This window comes from Trachymyrmex cornetzi, unplaced genomic scaffold (assembly GCF_001594075.2).
Source record: "Trachymyrmex cornetzi isolate Tcor2-1 unplaced genomic scaffold, Tcor1.1 scaffold204, whole genome shotgun sequence".
NCBI classification, from domain to species: domain Eukaryota; kingdom Metazoa; phylum Arthropoda; class Insecta; order Hymenoptera; family Formicidae; genus Trachymyrmex; species Trachymyrmex cornetzi.
This window is the reverse complement of record NW_017296680.1, coordinates 534,550-558,328: the sequence shown is the minus strand read 5'-3', so window position 1 is coordinate 558,328 and position 23,779 is coordinate 534,550. Positions and strand designations below refer to the sequence as shown.

Genomic DNA, 23,779 nt, shown 5'->3' with positions numbered 1-23,779 from the left:
TTTCTGAAAAAAGTCATTTTTGCCGAATTTTCACATATATGACCAGTTTTTAGAGCGCCATCTATAAATTGACTAATATAAATCATTAGAAATGTTGAACAACTGTTCAACAAACATGAAACAATCGATTAGAAATCTTAAAATACCCATATATCTTGTACAACTAATTTTTTTAGCTTTGTACCCCGGTGTGGCCGCTAAGGGTTAAAAACATAATTTTATAATTCTGAAACCTATAAAATATGTGGCAATTGTGAGATATCTGTCTAATATATCACGTAAAAGTGTAAAATAATTCTAATCAAACCATGTCGAATCGTGTGCCAAGTATTAATAAAAGTAACTGTAAAATTCGTTACCGTTACCAAAAAAAATGTAACTACGCTACTGTTATAGTTATTAAGAAAAAAATAACGCAGTTACCAACGAAGTTATCTAAAAAGTAACTTGTAGCTGTAACTTTGTTACAAGTAACGAGTTACTTCCATTTCCTGCAATTGATACAACCTGCAGTATCAAAATGATTACTTAAATACAAATATCATGTATATGTTTACACGTATTGCTGAAAATAAGATAATTGAATAAAAAAAATTACTCGACCTGACTCTCTGAGTCAATGGTCTGTTCTGTTTAGCTGCGAAAGAAGAGCTAAATTGTGCAAGAAATGCAGCTAAAAAGAACAGACCGTTGACTCGGAGTCGGGTCGAGTCAGTTATTGTCAGTAAATCGAATACGCTAAAAGATGGGATGACTCTTGCCTCGATTTGTGCCTCTGCTGGAAAGCTCCCAATGAAAGCTAAAATGCTGCATCATACACGTATCATGCGTGAAACGGAATGCATCCTAAATATTCTCAAATATATCGATTCAATTCCAAATAAACACGAATTTATTTTTCAGATTGGCAACGTTGGCGCCCAACGCAATGCGATCAAGACGACGCGATGCGGCGAGAATCTGCCTAAATAGTGCTGAAATTGAAGGAGATCGAAGCGACAAAGAACCTGAGAAGGAACTTCCGGCGTTCTTGTTATGGTTAATATCGAAAACTGCCTGCAGTTGTCGTCGTTGTCGTTAACCATCGTTGTCGGTGTCGCGGGTGTCGTGCGTCAATTGGTTAACGGATGTAACAATGGCGGAGACGACGAATCAGGGAGCTCGACTCGTCGCGGCGCGGAACCGCTGCGGCGTGACGCGGAAGTTGTCTTCCTTTCCTTTCCTTTCCTTTCTCGTAGGCTAAGCCGGCAGCACACCGGTCATTATTTAAGCCACTATCCAAGTACAAGCTACGAATTCGTGCCACGCGCGTAGAATATCTGCTTGCAGATCGTGCTCCGATTTCGGTTCGTAAACCGGGAGACGACGCACCCTAACGTAGCCGGCAGTCGGCACCGAGGTCTAGGACACGGGCTCGCTTTGTCTACCTTGAACGGAGACGTGTTCGAGGAACGCTTGAGAAATCACGATGGCGGCAGCGGTAGATTTCCAGAATCAGCCACAGACAGACGGTATGCAGGATCAATCAGGGAACCAACATCCGAACGATTCTCAGAATCAGGAGCACAGTCAGCATCACTCGTCACAATCTTCGCAGCAACAGGCGACCGCCGGTATCCCTGGCAAGGACGATGAGCGAAAGCTCTTTATTGGCGGCTTGTCTCGAAATACAACCGATAAAGAGCTGCGGGATCATTTTGGCAAATTTGGCGAGATCGAGAGCATCTCGGTGAAGGTCGATCCCCATACTGGTATTTCACGCGGTTTCGCGTTCATGGTGTTCACCAATCCAAAGACCATTGATAAGCTTCTTGCATCAGGCGAGCATTACATCAATAAGCGCAAGGTAACTGGAGTAATACTACTAGAATAGGCAAGAGATTTACTTTGCTAATTTCAAATTTAATATTGAGAAGTCATACGCTGCATTCTTACAATTCTTTGCAATACAGCGAGAGATATAGATGATACTTTCACCGCCTCGTGTCTGTTCCATTGTATCTATATACTAACAGCATTTTTTTTATATATAGGTTGATCCAAAACGTGTTAGTAAAAAACCTCAACATGGTAAAATCTTTGTGGGTGGTCTTACTCCCGAGATTTCTGACGACGACATTAAGAACTACTTCAGCCAATATGGTACCATTGTTGAACTACAGGCACCTTTCGACAAAGTTAAAAATCAACGTAAAGGCTTTTGCTTTATCACGTTTGATTCGAAAGAAGTTGTGTACAAGTTATTGAAGACACCTAAGCAAACGATTAATGGTAAGGAGGTAGACGTAAAGAAAGTCAAGGTCAATCCGGACCCAAGAAATCAGGGCTTCTGGGCACCTGGCTACGGATATGGATATGGTGGCGGTTACGGCTACATCCCCGAATACAACGGTTATCATAACTACGATGACGTGTACGCGAACTACGATTACGCTGGTTACGATGGCTACGACAATATGGGATATGGTCCCAAACCGCGAGGTAATGGTCCGGGACCGCGTCAATTTCAGAGACATCAACCTTATTGAGAGAGAGTGTGAGAGAGAGAGAGAGAGAAAGAGAAAATGTGTGTATGTATGAAAGAAAGAGAGAGAGAGAGAGAAAGAAAAGTACATAACTGAGAGATGTATATCTCTTGGTTATTAAAACATTTGATGATTACGAGTAGAATCTTTTATTATAGGTGGGACAATATTTCGTCTACCAAACCGAGACTGAATCCGGGATTTCGGGGGGGGAAAAAAAATTTAAAAGAAAGAAGGAAAACAAGAAAAAAACCAAAAAATCAGAAAAGCTTAACGAGTTAATAACTCATTGAGCAAAGAAAAAACCTCGGATCCCCGAATTTAGTACGTTATGAAGGAAGCTTGCGCAAGTAATGGTATAACAACGGATATTAACAACAAGAATAACAATATTAATATCTTCGTTTAACAAACGTTGATCAAAAAGTCAATCTTTCTCCAAAACCAGTGCTTCATAATTAAGAATCGAAACGACCGACCGCACATTATATTTTTCTCTCCGTAGTGTCTCCAATTTTAAATACTGATTAACTTAATTGGCAATAAATTGAACGAACTTGCTGAGCAAGGTTCCTAAAGTCAAATCAGATCAAGAAAACGAGTACGCTCGTTAAAGAGTTCAATGACCCCATTTTTTGACTACTCTGTACATTGAAGATATGTGAAGTAATTGCATGTAAATGCGATGTAATTGTAACAGATATGTTGCCTCTTTATACTATGTTATACTTTTTGCACTAAAAGTGAAAAAAGTATACAATGAGTGTATTCCATTTGGCGTTCACAACCATAGACATAGTTTATTTGGAGATAATGCTTGCGAGCATTATTTCATCCTTGTTTGATATTAGAATAAACAAGGACGAAATGATGCTTGCGAGCGTTGCAAACACCAAATGGAATGTGCCCAATGTATGTGCATGATGTATATGAATATGAAAGAGAAGAAAGAGAATGAGTGAGTTCTCTCTCGAGAGGTCAGAAAGGACAAACCTTTAGATAGGTCGATATTGATAAGATATCCATTAATTACCGTGTCCAAAATCGTGCTTTTTATCGTCTCGATGATTTTTTTTATCGCGCAAAGGATGCTTTATGATATACAGTATCAGAAACATAAAATAGCATGAAACATTTTTTCTTGCGTAAAACTTTAGTAGCAATTACAATACTTTAACTCCACTCGATAAACTTGTCTCTCTTTGTACGAGCAATGTTTGTATAAAAATGGTTCGACAGAAATGTGTGAAGGTCTGTAGTTCCCAATCACGTGAAAGGGCATATATGAATGAACGAATTTGCTTTATCAACGGTGTCAGAGTCAAACATTTATTTAGCACAGTGAATATCAATTAATATGATGCGATTGTATATTAAAAAGGCGAGAAAAGTTTTGTCGCAAGTATTGAAATATGATTTGATCTAGGATCACCTATTTGTCTTGTATTCCTAATTTGCTATTAACATATCCATTACGTTGGGTTATCCAGAAAGTTTATGTCATATCTTCAAAAGTATTCGCTAAAAGAACCAACAAGTTTTGAATAAAGAAAATTTTCACGTTTTCTTAGATGCAGAAATAAAAGTAATATAACTGAAACTATAAAAATATATCTACGCATAAAAATGTCAATATAAATCTCTTGAAATATGTTTGCGATTTTTTTGGAAAATCGGCACAAACTTTTCGGAAAATCCAATACTTTTTAGTATCCCTACTTTAACGATTTATCATTTATGTATTAAAATTTTGAGTTTTATTATACAGATACTTTTTTGTAGCGCTTGCAGTTGTATTTCAGACTAAGCTTATAATTTAATGTGTGTATTAATTCAACTTGTTAGACACAATCTTAATTTTTGCAATCGTCGTCTGATTATACAGTAAAAAAAGATTTAATCCGCGAAAGAAAATAAAGGCTGATCCGAGTTTAACGCGGTTATTGGTCAAATCTCGACAAATTCGTATTATATTAATACCACCGATTCGAGTTGCGAAGCTAACATTCTTATAATCATACAATAATATGTATATAACTTTAACTTTGAAAATATGTATTGAGTATTATGATTAGCATTATTTGAATTCATTAATTTTCAAAGGATAATGCGGGGTTTACAACAGAAGTCGTAGTGGTCGTCGAGTCTTAAGTCGTAGAAAATTAATCAATCACAGTCGAATATGAAACGAATAATCGACTATGATTGGTCAATTTCTTACGACTTACGCCCAGTTCCACAACTCATAATTAACTCTTAACCGAGATTCAACTTGTTTATTGTCTCTTTCCAATTTTAGAATTGGAAAGAGATGAGAAACAAGTTGAACCTCGGTTAAGAGTTAATTATGAATCATGGAACTGGACCTTAAGACCCTATACTGAGAAAAAGATGCCTAAAAATATATTTGTGAGAAATATATTTATTTCACTGAAATAAATATTTATTTAAATACGGATGATATAAAATTTTATTCTTAGCAAATAAGCTATTTTGCAATTAATAAGATATATTTCACAGAAATGTATATTTCGTCATTACAATCAAATTTCGTAAATAACACTTGCCTCGCAATACTTCGACATTTTTCTCTCAGTGTACGACCGCTACGACCGCTACGATTTCTATTGGGTGCTTTCCATTTGATGACACAAGTCGACACAAGTGTCGTTCTATCTTTGTTACTCTCTGAATGTCAAGAAGGATAGAACGACGCTTGTGTCGACTTGTGTTATCAAATGGAAAACACCCATTGTGTAGACTCTGCATAATAAGCCTTCTACAATAAGCCATTAGTCATAAATCAGAAGTCGGAAACTAAAAATTGACGACTGTGATTGATCAATTTTTAGCTTCTGACTTCTGATTTATGACTAATGGCATATTGTAGAAGGCCCATAAAGAATTTGATGTTAGAAATAATTTTATCGTTCCCGTAAAGAAACGACCGAAAATTTCACAGAGCTGATTCATCATCGTTGTGTATAAAATATCATTGAACGTCAGTCAGTATCTACAAAACATTCGCATTCTAATAAATGATAAAATTAACATCGCGAGCTTAGTTCACATTTTGACAATCATGCACGAATTTCCTAATGATATGTTACTGTTGATATGTATTTTTTTATTTTCAAAGGACATTCTATTGAAATCTTTTTGCTAAAATAACATATAACATTAATTTATCTGCCAGTAATCGCTCGGATTAGCCTATTTTTTCTGCCATGAATTTGTAATTCAGGGTTCTACTTAGGACTTTAGTTGGTTTCTAATCTGGCTCCTTTTGAGAGGCAAAGAAAGAGGTCTAACTTAGAGGATGAAAAGATGGATTGTCCATGCGAGCGATAATTATGGAAAGTGCGTCTTTTGAGATTGGATAAAGTGACAATTACATTTATAGTATACTCACGAGTCATAATGATTGCAAAACAGATATCGTACATCATTTGAAGTAAATCATCAATTTTTGAGCGCGTTTAATGCGCTTTTTTCAAGCTTTGCGATTAAGATCGCAAATTGTCTAAAGTATTTGGTCTTTTTTTCCACCACGTTCACGTTCCCTTCACAATCACAAGCTCTCGCTTTATTGAGAAGGAAAAAAAAAAGAGTGGTTGTTATTCAAGGACCAAGGCCTTAGATCAAAATCTATTTCTTTTTTTCTTGTGCTTAACTCATAATTAGTATCTAATGTTGATACATAACATATAATGTAATCTATCCTTATAAGATTAGTAATCTAATAATAACTTATAGTTACTATCGAGATTGGAAAAAAATTGTGTACATATCGTATGTATGCGTGCATGCGTGTATGCATGGCATGCGTGCATGCATGCCCACACATGTGTATATGTATGTGTGTTTACAATAGATATGAAACACGTCAAGGTGCGGAAATATTTAGACAAAAAAATTTTAAAAAAATTATATAATTAAAATATGAACGTCCTGGGTATACACGTGAAGTTCGCGCGAGCGATGAATCCAACTGATACTTCCTGCTGTTGACGAAATAGCACATCTAGTAGTAACGAGGAAAACAGAATCTTGCGGTATAATCATAGTTTACACAATATTTAGCGCAGCATCGTGTCATACTATCGATATCTTATAAATGTATCATAAAATGTATATCATCATAGCTGATTGTCCGGCAGTCTGTCTTTAATAACGTAAGATGGATAAAAACCTATCTTGAAACAAAGTTCTATTATTTGCGTGTTGTCTGTGTACGGTCTGCGTGTTTTGATCTGTACCAAAAAAAAAAAAAAGAAAATAGGCTAGGAAATAGACGTATATGAAGATAATCACCGCTAGAGATTGATAATGAACTCATAGTGTGACAAAGGCTTCCCTAAGTTATCTAAGTAATCCCAGGAGCTCTATTCTTGAAAAGAAACGTATACGAAAAACTAGTATGCGTGTGCATGCATGTTATGAAACATTTAGACAAAAAAATTTTTTTTAATTATATAATTAAAATTTTAAGGTCCTGGATACACATGTGAAGTTCGCGCGAGCGATAAATCCAACCGAAATTTGCTGTTGTCGACGAAATAGCACATCTACTAATAACGAAAAAGACTGAGAACGTAAAGTACGCCTTAGTTTTTCGTATATGTTTCTTTTCAAGAATAGAGGCCCAGAATGTTTAAGGCGTGAAACGAACAGGGATGACAAACACGAATTTAACGTTTCTTTCACATTTCTATCGAGCAGTTCCTGTTCGCTGTATAAAGACTGCTCTTCATATCGCGAAAAGACTGTTAACACAAGTGATGATACAGGCACTAGAAAATCTTGACAATTAATAGAACTTGCGGTTTCGACCACGAAATTGAAAGAATTAATTGATTAACATAATTGTAAAGAATGTAGATAAGACAATGGGACTACATTTACAATGAGATTTAGATACATCGAAATTATATTGTAACAAGGATGAAGAAGCTACATTCAAAAAAAAAAAGAAAAAGGTTTTTTCTCAGACGTCGCAAAGGCATCAACGGTTTGGCTTAACTCTCCATTGAGTTAAAGTTTAACGCGAGTGGACATGTCCACTTGAGAAGATCTCCAAGCCAAGCTAACTAATGTCTTTGAAATTAAATCTGTATACTGTGTATACCATATTTGCTGCGTGCGAAAATATATATTGAAAACAGACGAGGGGTAGAATAGAAAGAGAGAAAGAGAAAGAGAGAGAGAAAGAGAAAAATTAAAGGGAAACGATACAGATATTTTGTTACTATTAATTACTATTCGCCTGTTTCACCCATGACACAGTGTATATTTTAATTATAGCAAAAAAAAAATAAAAATGCCCATTATTTCAATTGTTCCTTGTGGCATTTATAATATACAATATATATACATATATAACGCAAAAAGTTTATTTGTTCTCTGTAGTAACTGTTTGTTCTTTGTGAATTCGTGTTTCAAATTTATTTTTTCTTTTCAAAAAAATTTGAAGACTACATCTTTGGTTTTATATACATATATATATATGCATATTTAGAGAGAAATATATATATATATAATGTATTATATATATTATTTTATATTATAATTTACAATATAGTTAATATTATATACATATATATATATGAAAGTAGTATATATCTAATTTTAATTCAATTATATATTTATCTTCTTTTTTATCAATTCTAATCTTAGTTTAATCAACTTTCTATAATTCTGATTCCAAGCTTTTTTGAAGCCTGGTTCTACAATATAAGATTACAATCTTAAGATAAAGAATAAATTAAACACAGATTAAAGTTTTTATTAAGTTTTTATAGTTCTGATTACAGGCTGATTGAAGGTTTGAAATCATAATTATAAAACAAAAACTTTAATGTGTTCAATTTACTCTATCTTTCTCCAATTCTAAGAATTAGAAAGTAAATTAAAGAATTAAGGAGTAAGTTGATCAAAGATTCTAAGAATTAAGAGCAAATTAAATCGAGATTAAAGTTAATCTCGTTAATAATTGATAGAAATTGGTCATATTTAATTTTAATTTTCTATTTTATATGTTGAATTTAATTAACAATCTTTAATTATATATATATATATATATATATATATATATTCATTCTTAATTTTCTGTCTTATCTATTTAATCTTATCTATACATAAATATAACTTCACCTCATTTTACTTGACGAACAAATAAGCTTTTTGCACAAATCCAATACTTTCTTTTTAACTTCATTGTCTGGCGAGGGGACCGCGGATAACATTTAACGGCCTCCTCAACAGATGCCGCTGCGTCATCCTCGTGATGCCCCTCGGCATCGCTTGCCATGTCGGATAAGTCGGATTGTCGGTTTTTAATACTCCGGTACTCCCGGTGACTCCCGGTAGTTGCATGAGTGGCGCTGACCTGTCGTTGGTGTGTGTATGCGTATAACAGCTGTATAGCTGATCGAGTTCGTTGCGTTTTTGGTACGGCTGTTTCGTGCAGAGACCAAGGCGATCATAGGCGTCTTCTGTGAACGGAGGAGGTGGAGGATCATCGCGGACGGATCAGGGCGAACGAGCGAGCGAAGAAGCGAAGAGGAGAAAGCGTGTTTCCGAAGTGCGGGTGCTATGCCTCACCCACAATCGGCACAGGTGCCATCAAGATCGGTCACCCTGCTTCGACGATCGCGGGGATTCGAGATGTAGCCCCTCTTCCCCTTCACCACCCGCCTACTCCCGCTGTTCCAGTGCTCCTTACCCCGCTGAGTCCTGAGGAAAATACACACATACACACACACACACATACACACATCTCTCTCTCTCTCTCTCTCTCTCTCTCTCTCTCTCTCTCTCTCTCTCTCACATTGTCGTCGCAACACCCTGGTCACATCGATGCGTCGTCACGCAACATCAACGGGCTTTCGTGCAACAACGCTCACGGATCTTGACCACCGCGTCGAGTCGTCTGCGACTACGTCGCTCTCCTCATCGTCATCGCTGTCTCTCACAACAAGTGCCTTCTCTCGACTCCTGTCGTTCGGCCGTGCGAGCCTTCCGGTCGCAGGGGAGGCGGCGTGTACGTTTCACCTGCCCCAGCGGTGAACGCGACGACGGTCTTACCTTATGATCGTGCGATTTTGTCTAATCCTGCCTGTACATCCCGGTAAGTGGACAGTCTTCAACGCGGTACTTCTGAAGGGACGAATACCTTTATATGATAATAATAAGGGAAAAAAACGACTTCAATATAAGGAAACAGGTTCCAGTTCGTTGCTACGTCCCGGGTTGAATTTCTTAAAGTGAGTTTTAAATCGACGAGCGACGTCAAAAATTGACCCTGTAACTGCAATATTAGAAGTGTTAGATTGACTGAAAGTCACTGTTTTTGTCTTCTAATACCCGTTGCTATCAATGTAGATTAACTTTAATCTTGGTTCAACTTCATCTTTTTCTAATTCCTAGAACAAGATGAAGAGTTAGTTGTACCGAGATTAAAATTAAACTATTGGTAGAAACGGGCATAAAAATGTCAGATTAATACTAAAAATCATATTCGACCGTTTCTCTCAATTTTTCATGGATTTATGGAGAGACACGATTTAATTCTTACCAACGGACTTTAATACACTTGGTAATCGGTGCTGAAAAACTAGATCATTATTGAAATTTATGATTTATCTCTCATAGATAGATGCCCAGATAGCAATATGTATGTCTTGTTGTTGGCATTGCTAAGTCAAGTGTTGCTACCAGAATTGCGGCAACTGAGTCCTTATTTGTTGGCAATTTGATGCCTTTACGATCTGATAATATTAAGTAGCAACTTGCCAGCAATTTTCCGACAACTTTAAACTCGTCATCATTAAAATTCGTACTATTGCCATCAAGTTGCCATAATAATATGCAGCATCATACAATACTGTCGTATTGCCGACACGGTAACATTGACGCAGCTATCTTGCTGTTAAACTGCTGGCAATATATATACACATTATTGTCTGCATGTTGTTACAATACGGTATATTCGAAATTATAAGCAATCACAGATTTGTGCGATTTTGCTGAGACATGCTTTGCTATTTGGGGGTGGGAGATAAATTTTTTCTCAGCCCGTCATTGATGAATCGAAAATTAGAATAACGACGAGTGTGTATCTTTAGTCTCAAGACCGCATAAGGAGCTGTTCATCTACGGAATGGAAAAATTTTCGAGTCAACACATTTTTTTATAGTGCGTAGAATAAAAAAAGTGCGTATTATAATCGCGTGACTTGACATTGCACAACGCATCGTCGGCTATCGTTGATTGTTTGCGCCCTAGATACGTGCAATTGTTGCGTGTCGTTGGACGCATGTAGTTAAAAAAGTGACAGTACTTACGTCGCGTTGAAATTTACGTAGTATTTTTATCGAGCGGAGACGTGGCAACCTCATTGAAATTGTATAACCTAATTGAAAATATTGTGAAATTGATAATTACAGTGACACGACAAGATTATCGAAGATTTAGATTGCAACCAGCATTTTTTTTATAACCGGAATGCGGTGATCTTTGGCGAAATTGTATAGTCTAACCAACGATCTAAATGACAGCAACAAACTAAATCATTCGCTGATTCGTATACTTTTATTTTACATCTCATGCATAATTTACTGTAATTATTTAAATCGATAGATATTAGCATTATATAGGGTGTCCCGACCTTTTTTGCCAATCACTTTTGTGTAGATAGAGCAGACTAAACTGAGTCGAAAAGTTCTCTACCATTTTGCAATTTTCGCAATAGTTAACAAGATATTAATTACTAAAAATTGCAAAAAATATTGGTCTTGAATAATATTTTACTCAAATACTATCAACTTTACAGAAAAACTGCAAGAGACAACAATTATTTATTTTCTTCTCATAAAGTTCTAAGAATTTTTTCAGAATTTTGTATCAACTTTTTAGTACTGCATTTTCTTATTTTTACCAACATGAGAAAATACGGTATTAAAAAATTCTGAACAAATTCTTAGAACGTTATGAGAAGAAAATAAACAATTTCTGTCTCTCGCTGTTTTTCTGTAAAGTTGATAGTATTTGAGCAAAAAATTATTAAAAACTAATATTCGGCGACTTTCAGTAAGTAATATCTTGTTAACTATTACGAAAATTGCAAAATAGTACAGGACTTTTCAACTCAATTTAATCCGCTCTGTCTACACAAGAGCGCTTGGCAAAAAATTTCGGGACACCCTGTATATATAAGTACCATTAGTGATGCTAATAACTTAATGGTATACTTAAGTTAGTCGATTTAAAGATTTTATAATTAGCCTCATGTGTGTACTCGTTGAACTATATAGGTTCATTAGATCTAATCTAATTTTCCACTATCTGTATTCATAGAGGAAAATTCTAGGCTTATTCCAGATATATATTTCTTTCTTAAGTAAACAAATCCTGAATTCTCTCTCAGAACGTATATCTACCTGAGAAAGAGAGTATATACCGAAAAAATGGTTTAGAATTTTTTTCTATGAATTTCTATACAGATAGAAAATTAGTTTAGGTTTAATGAATATAACTATTACTAAGATAATACAAAATGGCAGTTGGCACCATTAAGTGGAGTTTAAGGCTCCGATAATTTAAGAGCTTAACTCGTATAACATTTTTCGATTATTTTGAATTAAATTTTAATTCTTAGATTAAATTATATTAACGAAATTAATCCAGAATAATTTTACATTTTTTTTTATTACAATAACAGAACAGTAAAAATAATATTGTGTTTGTAGTATATGGAGCTTGTCATATCTCACTTTAATAAAGCTGGATTAAGATTCTTATTTGAAAATAGAAAATTTTTATTGTTAAATTGTGAGAATTTAAAAATATCAAAGAAAAAAAATTGTGTCTCCCAGGTAGGATATACTTACATTCGTAAAAGAAGTAAGAATAATAGCAAGATATATCTTTTATATGTGTATAAATATCCGTAGACAAAAGAGAGAAAAAATAAGTGTGCACACTAGTGCACACGTATAACTTGGTTTCTATAACCATCGATAGCCGTTTATAGCACATGAACACTCGGGAGGGAGGGAGTTAAGTAAAATATTAATATCTTATGTTTATGGATATTGTGATTTTACAGAGATGAATCGGTTGATTAAAACAGAGATGCATTGCTGAGAACAACACGAAAAACAAAGGGAGATTGTCGTTCGAGTGGCGATCGGTACACAACCTAAGAGGCAAAATGTCTCAACTGAACATCAACACTGGAAAGCGAGGGAGAGGAGTTGCAAGTACCTCAGCGTCGTCTGTATCCGCCATGAGCAGCTCCACTGATCTGGCAAGTCTTTTCGAGTGTCCTGTATGTTTCGACTACGTGCTTCCACCTATTCTGCAATGTCAGAGTGGACATTTAGTTTGCACCAATTGCAGACCGAAGCTTTCTTGTTGCCCTACATGCAGAGGTCCATTGGGTACGTGATGTAGCATTTTCTTTATTATTAAAATTTAGGGTGATATTTCATTTATGCGTTTTTGTCATACGAAAAATTTTTCAAGCCTATTGATTTGCTATGGGATAGAAAGATCCAAGGATCTCTCTGTTCTGTACACATTTATCGTACGACAAAAATGCACAAATGAAATAGCACCCTAACGAACATTTGGTCAATATATAAAGATTATGTGTTTCACGGGTTTTCTCCGTGACCAGATCCATTCTTGGAATGCCAACGTTTCGTGAACCTTACAGTCCACTTCAGATTTACGAAACATTGGCATACCAAGAATGAATCTGAACACGGAGAAAACCCACGAAACGCGTAATCTTTATATAGAAAGCACCCGTGGAAGCCTCAAGAATATTTGGTTAATATGTGTGCAGGTAACATTCGCAATTTGGCTATGGAAAAGGTGGCTAGTAATGTAATGTTTCCCTGCAAATACTCCACTAGTGGCTGTACAGTTTCGCTGGTACATACCGAGAAGGCAGATCATGAAGATGCATGTGAGTTCCGTCCATACAGCTGTCCCTGCCCAGGTGCGTCCTGTAAATGGCAAGGATCGCTGGAGCAAGTGATGCCGCATCTTATTATGAGCCACAAAAGCATTACAACTTTACAAGGTAATAAATTTGTGCTGATCGTACCTTGATTCTAAACTCCTAACACAATGCTTTTGTGGAATGTTTTCTAGGCGAAGATATTGTTTTTTTGGCAACTGACATTAATCTCCCTGGAGCCGTGGATTGGGTCATGATGCAATCTTGTTTTGGCCATCATTTTATGTTGGTGCTTGAGAAACAGGAGAAATATGATGGACATCAACAATTTTTCGCGATTGTACAATTGATTGGCTCCAGGAAGCAAGCAGAGAACTTCGCTTACAGGTAATTGTGTTATTTATATGAAAGTATTTAATATCTAACAAAATTCAATAGATTTAATATTTCCATCTTTTGCATAAACGTTTTTTAATTAAATTATCGTATGCAACAGACTAGAACTAAATGGACATAGAAGACGTCTTACATGGGAAGCAATGCCGCGTTCTATTCATGAGGGTGTGTCGTCCGCAATTTTAAATTCTGACTGCCTTGTATTTGACACTTCAATAGCACAGCTGTTTGCTGACAATGGAAACTTAGGAATTAACGTCACGATTTCTATGGCCTGAGGAAAGCCAGAAAAAGCAGTGTAAAAAGAAGACTTGAACATATCGAGCAGTCCTTGAGAACGGTGGGTGCGGTAAAGTATTCGAGTGGGACTGCTCGCTATGCATAAAGAACATTTCTTTTTATGTTACCAAATGGATATTAGCAATACAGAGACATAGGGAATGTTGTTTCGAGTATGTTGACGATACGTAGCATTTGGATGCTCAGTATAGAACCGTCGTTGAAAAGCTTTAAAGTATACTTGGATGTGATATTGATATATCACAGAGATAAATGTAATAAACATCTTTTCTATATACCCATGCTGTGACTTTGGAGCTTTGATGCTGAGCACGATATCGTTTTCCGAGAAAAAGAAAGTACCTGATATCCGCGCTATTGTCATATTACTCTTACTCATTTCACATCGAACTTTCATTCATATCTCTTTGGGTAGATACAACGTATTGAGATGCCTTTTTATGCTGACGCTTGACGTTCATTTTCAGCGTCAAAATAAGTTACGTGAAATTGACGTTTGACATTCGTCAATAGTTTCTATCACGTGATTTATTTTGACGCCGAAAATGAGCGTGGAGCGTTGGCATGAAAAGGCACCTATCCTACTGACATCTTTTTTTGCTTGTATTTTAATGTCTTTCTCGACTTAGTACAGCGAATATTACGAAGCAAATTTCAAGTTTGCTACGAATATTGTCTGTGCTATGAATGTAACTAGTGTACTTCATTTTCCGCCTACATACTTTTATATTATTATTTTTATTTATAAAATTTACTTTCGATTTTCTAAAATATGTTATACTTTCGTCCTCCGTATATATTTTATCTTATTAAAGAATCTGTATGTATGTATTTTGTATATAACGCGATAAATCCGGCTTTTGTAATTAGTATGGACGGAACTGTTTTGTTATTTCGCATTATATAATGATACGATATCGTGCTTTTTGCGATTTTTACGCAAATAGCAGTGAAAGGCAGATCAGTTTTTCACGATCTAGTCTGAATGTCGAAGCAAGATACTAATATTTTTACAACAGTTGTATTAACATGAGGTGCGTTCTGAAATGTACTAATAACACTGAATAATTATGGCACGCTTGAATTATAGATTTGTCAGAGCTGTCAGTACATTTTGGGATGTACTCACGATATGGAGCAATGTTCAATTGCAGCAAAGTTCCTGTAAGCAAGAGGGAAAAGAAGTTTAAAAATGACTGAAGCAATGGTACATTAAAATACAAAAGGAACATTTTATACAATTTAAGTTTTAATGTACTTTGCAGTATTCTCGTTTTCTTTTGCAAATATTAACGTTATATGTCACTTACTCTTAAATAAAACTTATTTTATCAATATCGATGCAGAAGAAAAGAAATTATATATCACATTCAATATCTATCAAATTAATTCTTTTAACAAATTTCTTTTTTTGTAAGTAAATCATATTTTATACAGAGTGCTATTATACAATGGATAACTCATTCTCGCAATAAGATATTCTCATAAAACTATAAAGATTTTCTTTATTTTTGTGATTTATGCTTCTCAAAATGCATTCATATTCTTCCTTTGTATTGTTATTTCATATAATATTGTATAAATTTTAAAAAATAATGAGGTATTTAGCAAAAACAGAGCATTGAACCGAATTGTATCACTAAAAAAAAGTTCAATAATTCTAACGAACAATGGAAGGAAGATACGAAGAATATTGTTTTCTTTGGAGAAACAATTTAGACTGAGATGTAATTATATGAGATGATAGTAGACTAAGTTGTAACGATTAATTATATATTTTTCATAAATTGTGGAAACTGCACAAATTTTACTTTCGCCAAGTAATTCATATGTATTGTTGAAACGGCCTTATTGAAGGCTGCTGGCAAAGTTGGATGAATATCACTCCATTTTATATCACTAGCAATTACTTGCGAATTATTCATCGGTTTAATGCCCTGTAACGCAATTGTGAAAGAGAGGAGATTTTCATGAGGTATAGACGGAAGCACTGTTACTGTAAATAAGAAAACTTATTATGTGATATAATTAGTATTAGTAATGTACATCACGATATGCCGATATTCACGATGTTGGAAATAACTCGAGGGAACCAAGTGCACGATGTGTGCGCACATCGTAAAATGATTTTGTGTATATTACCTTGCAATGGATTATATTTATACACGTCTGTCAGGCGGATATTTAATTTTAATGAACTCACGTTGAGAAATGAGCGTTCTTGGCGGTTATAAAAAAATAAAAACAGGAGAGAAAACGAGATCAAGCCCCTGAGTATTAACGTTGATTGTTATACCCCATATCGAGACTATAGAGAACATCTTCCCGGACTGTTAGCGTGAAGCGTAACTCGACAAATCTCCCGATCGAGATTGCGGAAACCAGTGCATTCTTATTGAGATCACGATGCGGTTGGTACAAGAATTTTGTACGGAATCATTGTGCGATATAGGGAAGAGTTTTAGATATACATGCTGGATTTTTATCTCTAAAAACACGGCACTGGGCGGGGACCTAATAATTTATATTTCGAGGAAACGCATCACGTTGTTAAGTACCTTGTATATACGATATAAGATAAACGATGTAACGTAATCCTTATCCTTTAATCAAGTAGTAATTTATTCTCTAGCATTCGCGATGGCTCCATTGCCGTTTCATTGAACACGATCATAGGAAAAAGGCATTTTACGTTTTGACTCTCCTGACGAATATGTCTATTGTTTCGCTTTTATCTCAGAGAATGATTATGTAACATGATAATCTCAAAAAGGTAAAAAAAAGAAACGAGAAAATTGATTCGTTACGTTATGAGAAATAAATGGGAAATAAATGGGCTGATGAAAATATGTAAAACGTCGAAGGCTTTAGCAACTTGCTGTCGCATAATGACGCCGAATGACAATCTCATCGTTATTTTGTTTCTGCGTGAATTTAAAAGCGTCTAATCTTAAATCTATGTTACAGTATATGAGTTCCCCTTTTTACTTGAAATACGTTGAAATTACCGGAATGTTGGGAACCGTTAATTTTTAACGGAACTTGGCTATTCACGAGATCTGCTGTTTCAGTTGCGAGAGGCGAGGAATGTAATTGTACTGTGCGTACACTTGGCGTATGCCCGACATATCCCGGATAAATCGAACGAACGAGAACGAGAGGTTTCCTTGTTTTTGACGACACAATTTGCGAAATCACGAACGAATCGTGTCGATCGGCGAGTCCACAACAGGTTCTTTGTATTCTACTACGAGATGTCTAGTGGAGAAGCCGGCGGTGCTCGTGTATTCGCAGAATAGTATAATTGTCGAGAGAATAGCTTTATTTAAATATAATGTATATATACTTATATATGCATTTATAGAATCTACAAAATGTTCAAGCCATGTATAAAAAGCATGAATAAATTTTTTTTTATAGATACTTTCCTATTACTCTTGATACCGTTTTCTTATTTTTTATTTTAATCCTCAAAATTGCTTTCTCATCATATATATCACAAATGTATACTCAGTAAATGAGAATGAATTGAAATGGATTAAAATGGATTCAGATTTTCAGAAATACGGATTCATGAATGTTAAAATGAATTCTTTTCAATCCCGAATGGATTAATTCATTTATAGAAATTGAATGAAACAAATGTCTATTCCTTTTCAATCTTGAATGCATTTTAATTCATTTATAGAACGGCATGGAGTATATTTCTATGCTTTTCAATCTAAAAATAATATAGTATTTTGTATGCATCGTGAATACTGCTTAATTTAAAATTCTGAATAGGAAATGCAGTTTTTCAATTCAGTTGAATCTAAAAATAATATCGGCCATTTCTGTGCATTGCGAATACTGCTTAATTCAAAATTCTGAATAGAAAATGCAGTTTTTTAATCTAATTGAATAAAAAAAAGTTTTTCTTAAAATGGGCCATGAATACTATTTAAAATTGTGAGTAGAAAATTCATTGTTTCATTTAAAAATGCATCATGAATGGTATTTTATTCAGAATTATAAATAAGAAATTTTTTGTTTTAATTCAACTATTAAAAAAAGTTGTACCGTATATCATGAATTCTACTTCATTTAATAGTTAAAAGAGACATAAAAAGAACTACGTAAATATGTACAATAAATGTTACACATGTAAATTCCTTATTTTTAATTAATAAATTAATCGCTTTTATGTTTATTTTATATTAAAATACGTATTATTTTATTATACAGCTAGCGTATATTTTTTATATAAAAGTTTTAAAATAATAACTATAGAATTTTATGTAATTACTACTTTTACATGTATAAAAATTTTTTTATATGGAATCCAATTCATTTTTATGGATTTAAAATACAGATTTGGATAGATTGAAAATTTTCAATCCATTTCAATCCATTTTTATTTGCTGGATATAAAAGCTTATAACTAAATAATTTAGAGAATTAATTAATAGGATTCAATTAACTTGTTATAATATTTCAAATTATTATGGTTTTATTTTGTAATCATTAATTTTATTCACATCTAGAAATGTGAATTATTGCGGATATAATGAAGAAGATTAAATAATTTTAGCAACATGCGATAATTTTAATTGAATGAACGAATAAAATTAATGAAATAAAAAACAAATATCACAGATATTAAGTATGGTTTGTGGGATCAACATTTTACGGAAAATATAATTATCATTCCAATGCATTTCATAATTATTTGGTCAAATTTTATATAATTTCATATACTTAAGTAAATCGTTTTTCCTTGTAAACTTTCAATATATTATTATATTATAGTCTCGATATATGGACTAAGAGATTAATTAATCAGATTAAATACTAATAAGAGGGCAATTAATTAATCAGATTAAATGATAATTACCTAGTTATTGTCTCATATATTCATTGGACTTGAAAATTTATTTGGTTTGTTAGGTTTTTTTTTGTCTTGCATTGGTATGTCCCATGTGTTTCGTGCACGTGTTTATTTGAGCGAGCCGGAGCAAGCCGAACACGTGACGCGTTGTATGGCGCCGCATGCAGATGTCGAGAGTTTGGTTATGTTCTCTCTCGACTTTGCACGAATCTAAATAATTTTTTTTTAGTTTCGTCCACGAATTGATCAGTGAAAATGAGCTGGAAAATCCCAAAACCGCTTGTTTACACTTCCGTGGTGGCGACTACCGCCGGCGTGGCGTATCTGACGAAGTATAGTGTTGCTCGAAAGTTACCCCAAGATTTTACACTATAAATCAATCATTTATTTCCTTTACGTTTGCTTTTTATTTTAATATTTTCACTATCTATAAATATTTGTTTATGTTGTAAAAATATAAACAAGATCATTCCTATAGCTACATAATTTTTAGTATACTCACATATAAATCTTGTTTATACATACAATGTTAATGTTAAGTAAAAGACAGTATTTTTGACTTTTTCGTTGCTTGTAACATAAATAGTAAAAGTCATGTCGAATTTGTAGGGATTATTTAGGAGGTCCGAAATATGAAGGAAAAGAGGATCTAGTTGATAAAGTAGCCATTGTGACAGGAGCCAATTCCGGTATTGGGAGGGAGACAGTCTTAGAATTAGCCAAACGTAATGCAAGAATTATTATGGCATGCAGGGACATGAAAAAATGTGAAACGGTAATTATATCGTCGTTAGTATTTACTCAATTTATAAATGAATTATGAAATTGAATAGACAATGTTATATATTGTAATATTATATATAAGTCAATTATTTAACTTCTTTTATATGCTATTATTTAAAATAACTTTTTCTCGTGTTTTATTTAGAGCAGTATTTATAATCCGTTCTTATTTCAAGACCGTTTTGTACTTAAGACAATCCTAAGTATAAGATCTGACTATACCATCCTATATCTTTTTATCATATTTTATTCTTGTAGGAACGCCGAATGATTGTACTCGAAACGAGGAACAAATACATTTATTGTAGGAAGTGTGACTTAGCATCGCAAGAAAGTATAAGGAAATTTGTTACACAATTTAAAAAAGGTGATTGATATTTAAAAGTATACACAGTTAGAAATTTTTTGTTTTTATTCAAATGTTTATCTTATTTTGTTTACAGAGTATGACAAACTTCACATACTTATTAATAATGCCGGCGTGATGAGATGCCCAAAGAGTCACACTAAAGAAGGCATCGAGATGCAGCTTGGAGTCAATTACATGGGTCACTTCTTACTCACAAACTTGCTTCTGGACGTCCTGAAAGCATCTGCGCCATCCAGAATTGTAAATCTGACTAGCGCTACTCATCGAACAGGCCACATAAATATGCAGGATTTTAATTCGGAGAATGATTACGATGATGGTAAAGCGTACAGTCAAAGTAAATTAGCTATAATACTTTTCACTCGGGAATTGGCGAGCAGATTGAAAGGTAATTTTATATAATTATATATAATTCTCGTTATAATTTTCACAGTAATTACCGATGCGCACTTATTTTTCAGGAACCAATATTACCGTGAACGCTGTCCATCCCGGTATAGTTGATACAAACATAATTCGGCACATGTTTGTATACAACAACTTCTTTACACGAATACTCCTGAAACCATTTGTTTGGCCATTTATTAAAGCACCTTGGCATGGAGCTCAATCTGTTTTGTACGCAGCATTAGATCCTAGTCTTACAAATGATTCCGGATGTTATTTAGTGTAAGCATCATTGAAAATTAAAAAAAATGTTAAATATCGCAAATATAATATCAAAGTATCCTTATGTTTACAGCAATTGCAAATCTGCGGAAGCATCAGAGGAAGCAAAGGATGATGATATAGCAAAATGGTTATGGAAAGTCAGTGAAAAGTGGACAAAATTAAATGTTACATAAATATATACTAGAAATATACAGTTACTGGTTGTAACTTGTTTTAAAATATATAATATTAGTCTTTGGTAATTACATGTTTTTAAAATTCCTTCTATTTAGAAAATATTTGTTTAATTTATATATTAACTGTATATATTAAATAAGATAAGACGTTTTATAGAAATTTTTCACGTAATTTGAAATTCGTACAAGAAATTTTTACTTGTGTACTTTTAGTTACTGAAATCCAGAGAATGGAAAGTTACTTTTTAAAAGTATAATTTTTGGTGATAGTAACAAAATTAAACATTACCATTATTTAAAAAGTAACGATTCGTTACTTTTTCGTTACTTCTTTAATGGAATTCAGTATTCCCGACTCACAATTTATGAATGGAGCACAGATTAATTCGTACAACATTCATTTCTCAGTGCTCTCTTGCTATGATTTTATCAACAGTGTCAGAAAAAGGATGTAGCATTGTAGCCATATAGTACCTAAATCGAAAATGGATATACTGATGGCGCTAATGTACGGACGATTTCGACAGTGTCATGAAAAACGCCGGCACAAAAAAAACCGGTGGAATCTGTGAAATCATGGTATGGCGTTTTCTTTTGGCTGCACTAATGCGTGTTTTCATGGTGGAAACATGCGTATTTCCGTGGCTGATGTGGTAGGCGAACTGGGGCGAACTTATTCGGCGTAGAGAGTAGAGACCCTATAATTAAAAGGTCTCTAATTCGGCATCCCGTGTTTCCGACGTTTCCGTGACTACGGCGTAGTGTACGAAGTGGGATTTTGCTACACTGTTTTAAAGGGATGGTGTAGAACCAGTCACCAGTGTGATATTTAAAATTTGAAAATAAAAGTTAACTGAGAGTAGGATTTAGCGCAATGATGAAGTATACACCATGGTATTGCAGTATAGTGTAAGCAGTATAGTGCTTACACGCAACTGGTGCAAGGCTACATCCAGTGCATCCCAAAGGAATACGCTATCAAGTTTCTCCCTGCTTATGGTTAGTCTAAAAGAAATGAATTTAAGAAGTATTTGTTGAAACGAGTAAGTTGAACAATTTGCTTGTTAAATTTACACCCTAATACAATATTAATGTCTCTAATAACTGATTAATAGTATCATGTTACAGAATTGATCATTGATGTATCATCACGATGTCGCATTTATGGAAATCAGCAGACAAAAGCATTCAAAAGAGAGTACTAAAGTCGGATGTTTTTACCAAGAAGCCAACGGAATGCTCTACATGCACTATTATTGTAGAGAACATAAACGTTACTGGAATGTCTGAAACGGATTTGAAAGAGAAATATCATACTAATATTCTTGATGGAGAGTCTGAGAAGACGGTGGTTATAGGAGAAGCTAGTTCAGAAATTGATGAAAAAATCGAGAGAGTGATTTGTATGATGAATATCAATGAGAAGAGTCTTGTTACCATTGCCATGCCTATAAAACAATCAGATGAATCTGTAGATAATAATGAATCTGTTAAGTTTGAGATCACATTGGCTCTTTGTAAACGCCATAAATCAGTTTGGGAATGGAGCGCAGAAGAAAAGTATCAAGTAGCTTTGAGATATAAAGAGAGAGGTACTGAGTTATTCAAGGAGTTCCGAATCATAGATGCATTCCGCAAGTTTAGCAAAGCTTGCAAGCTTCTCATAACATTGGAGCCGATAGCTGATTTAAAATTAGATAAACAGTTGGAATATAATATTAATAATTTAAGACTTGCGTTGTATAATAACATGGCTATATGTCAACTGAAGCGAAAGAACTATCAACATGTCGTTACGCTGTGCACAAAGGTGTTGAACAAAGATGAGAATAATGTTAAGGCCTTGTATAGAAGAGGAGTAGCATATGGTAATATGGGAGACAATGAAAAAGCTACAACAGATTTGAAGGCAGTACTTACTTTAGAATCTACTAATCACTTGGCGAAAGAACAATTTGATGTATTCAACACTAGATTGCAAGAATCATTTCAGAGAAATAAAGATATGATGAGGAGAATGTTTAAGACTTACTAGAATATTTTTTTAATGTTTTGTAATTGTACATACGAATTTATTTCTCTAAGAAATAAAATATGTTTATTTTATAAACAGGAAAATGAGATTTTTGTTTCTTTTCGTGATAACTTATGCTCGATTATTTTAATATTATTATCACCATCGTCATCACATAATTATTATATTATATAATGTTCGTGCCTTAAACAGATTAATAACATTAAATTAAAAAGTTGTACTGCGCATAGTTACAGATGTAGATATATATATTTAATTTGTTACAATCATTATCTTTTTTATTACAATAATTATTAGTATAAAATGGATAATTGAAAGATAGAATTATATACGTGCAGTAAATATACATAATGCATTTCTACACACGTTTTTATGATACAAAATTTTCGATCGACATAACTTTGTCAATAGCCACGACCTACAAATTATTATAGTGTCATGTTTATATACTTTTAATTACATTATAACTGTGTAAAATATAAGATATTACAAGTTCTTCTTTCATACAAATATCCATATCTGCAAATGATTTGGACAATCTATTTGATTAACCTTCATATATTTGTCCAGTTTCTAATAACTTTATAAAATTACATAATACAACTGCACTTTGATGTGAAAAAATTGTTATTTAATAATAATTGTTACATATTATCTCAAATTTGAATAATAATGGTCTAAATATT

The 23,779-nt window shown here is 33.9% G+C and overlaps 4 protein-coding genes across 11 annotated transcripts; all 4 read left to right on the top strand.

Moving 5' to 3' along the window:
- The first annotated feature begins 1,214 nt into the window (after nucleotides 1–1,214).
- Nucleotides 1,215–3,960, top strand: LOC108759760 (RNA-binding protein squid). Of its 2 annotated transcripts, XM_018505374.1 has the most exons (3): nucleotides 1,215–1,846; nucleotides 2,034–2,481; nucleotides 2,684–2,749. In XM_018505374.1, exons 1-3 carry the CDS (start codon nucleotides 1,469–1,471, stop codon nucleotides 2,716–2,718), a joined length of 861 nt encoding a protein of 286 aa, XP_018360876.1. In that variant the 5' UTR covers nucleotides 1,215–1,468; the 3' UTR covers nucleotides 2,719–2,749. The 2 variants fall into 2 exon arrangements, with proteins under 2 accessions (XP_018360876.1, XP_018360875.1); XM_018505373.1 differs by having other exon boundaries at nucleotides 2,034–3,960.
- Nucleotides 3,961–8,852: 4,892 nt separating this feature from the next.
- On the top strand, nucleotides 8,853–15,428 carry LOC108759746 (E3 ubiquitin-protein ligase SIAH1). 5 transcript variants are annotated; one of them, XR_001940043.1, is made up of 6 exons: nucleotides 8,853–9,654; nucleotides 12,634–12,967; nucleotides 13,378–13,617; nucleotides 13,689–13,881; nucleotides 13,991–14,230; nucleotides 15,281–15,428. XR_001940043.1 is itself a non-coding variant. In XM_018505338.1 (5 exons), exons 2-5 carry the CDS (start codon nucleotides 12,739–12,741, stop codon nucleotides 14,166–14,168), a joined length of 840 nt encoding a protein of 279 aa, XP_018360840.1. In that variant the 5' UTR covers nucleotides 8,853–9,654; nucleotides 12,634–12,738; the 3' UTR covers nucleotides 14,169–14,899. The 5 variants fall into 5 exon arrangements, 4 of the variants coding, with proteins under 4 accessions (XP_018360840.1, XP_018360841.1, XP_018360843.1 ...); XM_018505338.1 differs by lacking the exon at nucleotides 15,281–15,428 and having other exon boundaries at nucleotides 13,991–14,899; XM_018505339.1 differs by lacking the exons at nucleotides 8,853–9,654; nucleotides 15,281–15,428 and adding an exon at nucleotides 10,667–10,739 and having other exon boundaries at nucleotides 13,991–14,899.
- Nucleotides 15,429–19,197: 3,769 nt separating this feature from the next.
- LOC108759743 (retinol dehydrogenase 13) lies at nucleotides 19,198–21,055 on the top strand. The gene is made up of 6 exons (XM_018505333.1): nucleotides 19,198–19,389; nucleotides 19,667–19,832; nucleotides 20,099–20,207; nucleotides 20,284–20,598; nucleotides 20,672–20,879; nucleotides 20,953–21,055. The coding sequence occupies exons 1-6, from the start codon at nucleotides 19,313–19,315 to the stop codon at nucleotides 21,053–21,055; spliced, it is 978 nt and encodes a 325-aa protein (XP_018360835.1). The 5' UTR covers nucleotides 19,198–19,312.
- A 511-nt stretch (nucleotides 21,056–21,566) lies between these two features.
- Nucleotides 21,567–23,093, top strand: LOC108759744 (70 kDa peptidyl-prolyl isomerase). 3 transcript variants are annotated; one of them, XM_018505337.1, is made up of 2 exons: nucleotides 21,567–22,057; nucleotides 22,187–23,093. In XM_018505337.1, the coding sequence occupies exon 2, from the start codon at nucleotides 22,212–22,214 to the stop codon at nucleotides 23,091–23,093; it is 882 nt and encodes a 293-aa protein (XP_018360839.1). In that variant the 5' UTR covers nucleotides 21,567–22,057; nucleotides 22,187–22,211. The 3 variants fall into 3 exon arrangements, with proteins under 3 accessions (XP_018360839.1, XP_018360836.1, XP_018360838.1); XM_018505334.1 differs by having other exon boundaries at nucleotides 21,567–22,101; XM_018505336.1 differs by having other exon boundaries at nucleotides 21,567–22,101; nucleotides 22,174–23,093.
- The last annotated feature ends 686 nt before the right edge of the window (nucleotides 23,094–23,779 follow it).

Excerpts from the sequence above, each read along its gene's own strand:
- LOC108759746 (XM_018505338.1), top strand. The coding sequence starts at position 12,739 with ATGTCTCAACTGAACATCAACACTGGAAAGCGAGGGAGAGGAGTTGCA. Across the intron at positions 12,968-13,377 it reads TACATGCAGAGGTCCATTGG|GTAACATTCGCAATTTGGCT; the intron begins GTACGTGATGTA and ends ATATGTGTGCAG. Across the intron at positions 13,618-13,688 it reads AAGCATTACAACTTTACAAG|GCGAAGATATTGTTTTTTTG; the intron begins GTAATAAATTTG and ends AATGTTTTCTAG.
- LOC108759744 (XM_018505337.1), top strand. The coding sequence starts at position 22,212 with ATGTCGCATTTATGGAAATCAGCAGACAAAAGCATTCAAAAGAGAGTA.
- LOC108759743 (XM_018505333.1), top strand. The coding sequence starts at position 19,313 with ATGAGCTGGAAAATCCCAAAACCGCTTGTTTACACTTCCGTGGTGGCG. Across the intron at positions 19,390-19,666 it reads GGCGTGGCGTATCTGACGAA|GGATTATTTAGGAGGTCCGA; the intron begins GTATAGTGTTGC and ends TCGAATTTGTAG. Across the intron at positions 20,599-20,671 it reads ATTGGCGAGCAGATTGAAAG|GAACCAATATTACCGTGAAC; the intron begins GTAATTTTATAT and ends CTTATTTTTCAG.
- LOC108759760 (XM_018505373.1), top strand. The coding sequence starts at position 1,469 with ATGGCGGCAGCGGTAGATTTCCAGAATCAGCCACAGACAGACGGTATG. Across the intron at positions 1,847-2,033 it reads ATTACATCAATAAGCGCAAG|GTTGATCCAAAACGTGTTAG; the intron begins GTAACTGGAGTA and ends TTTTATATATAG.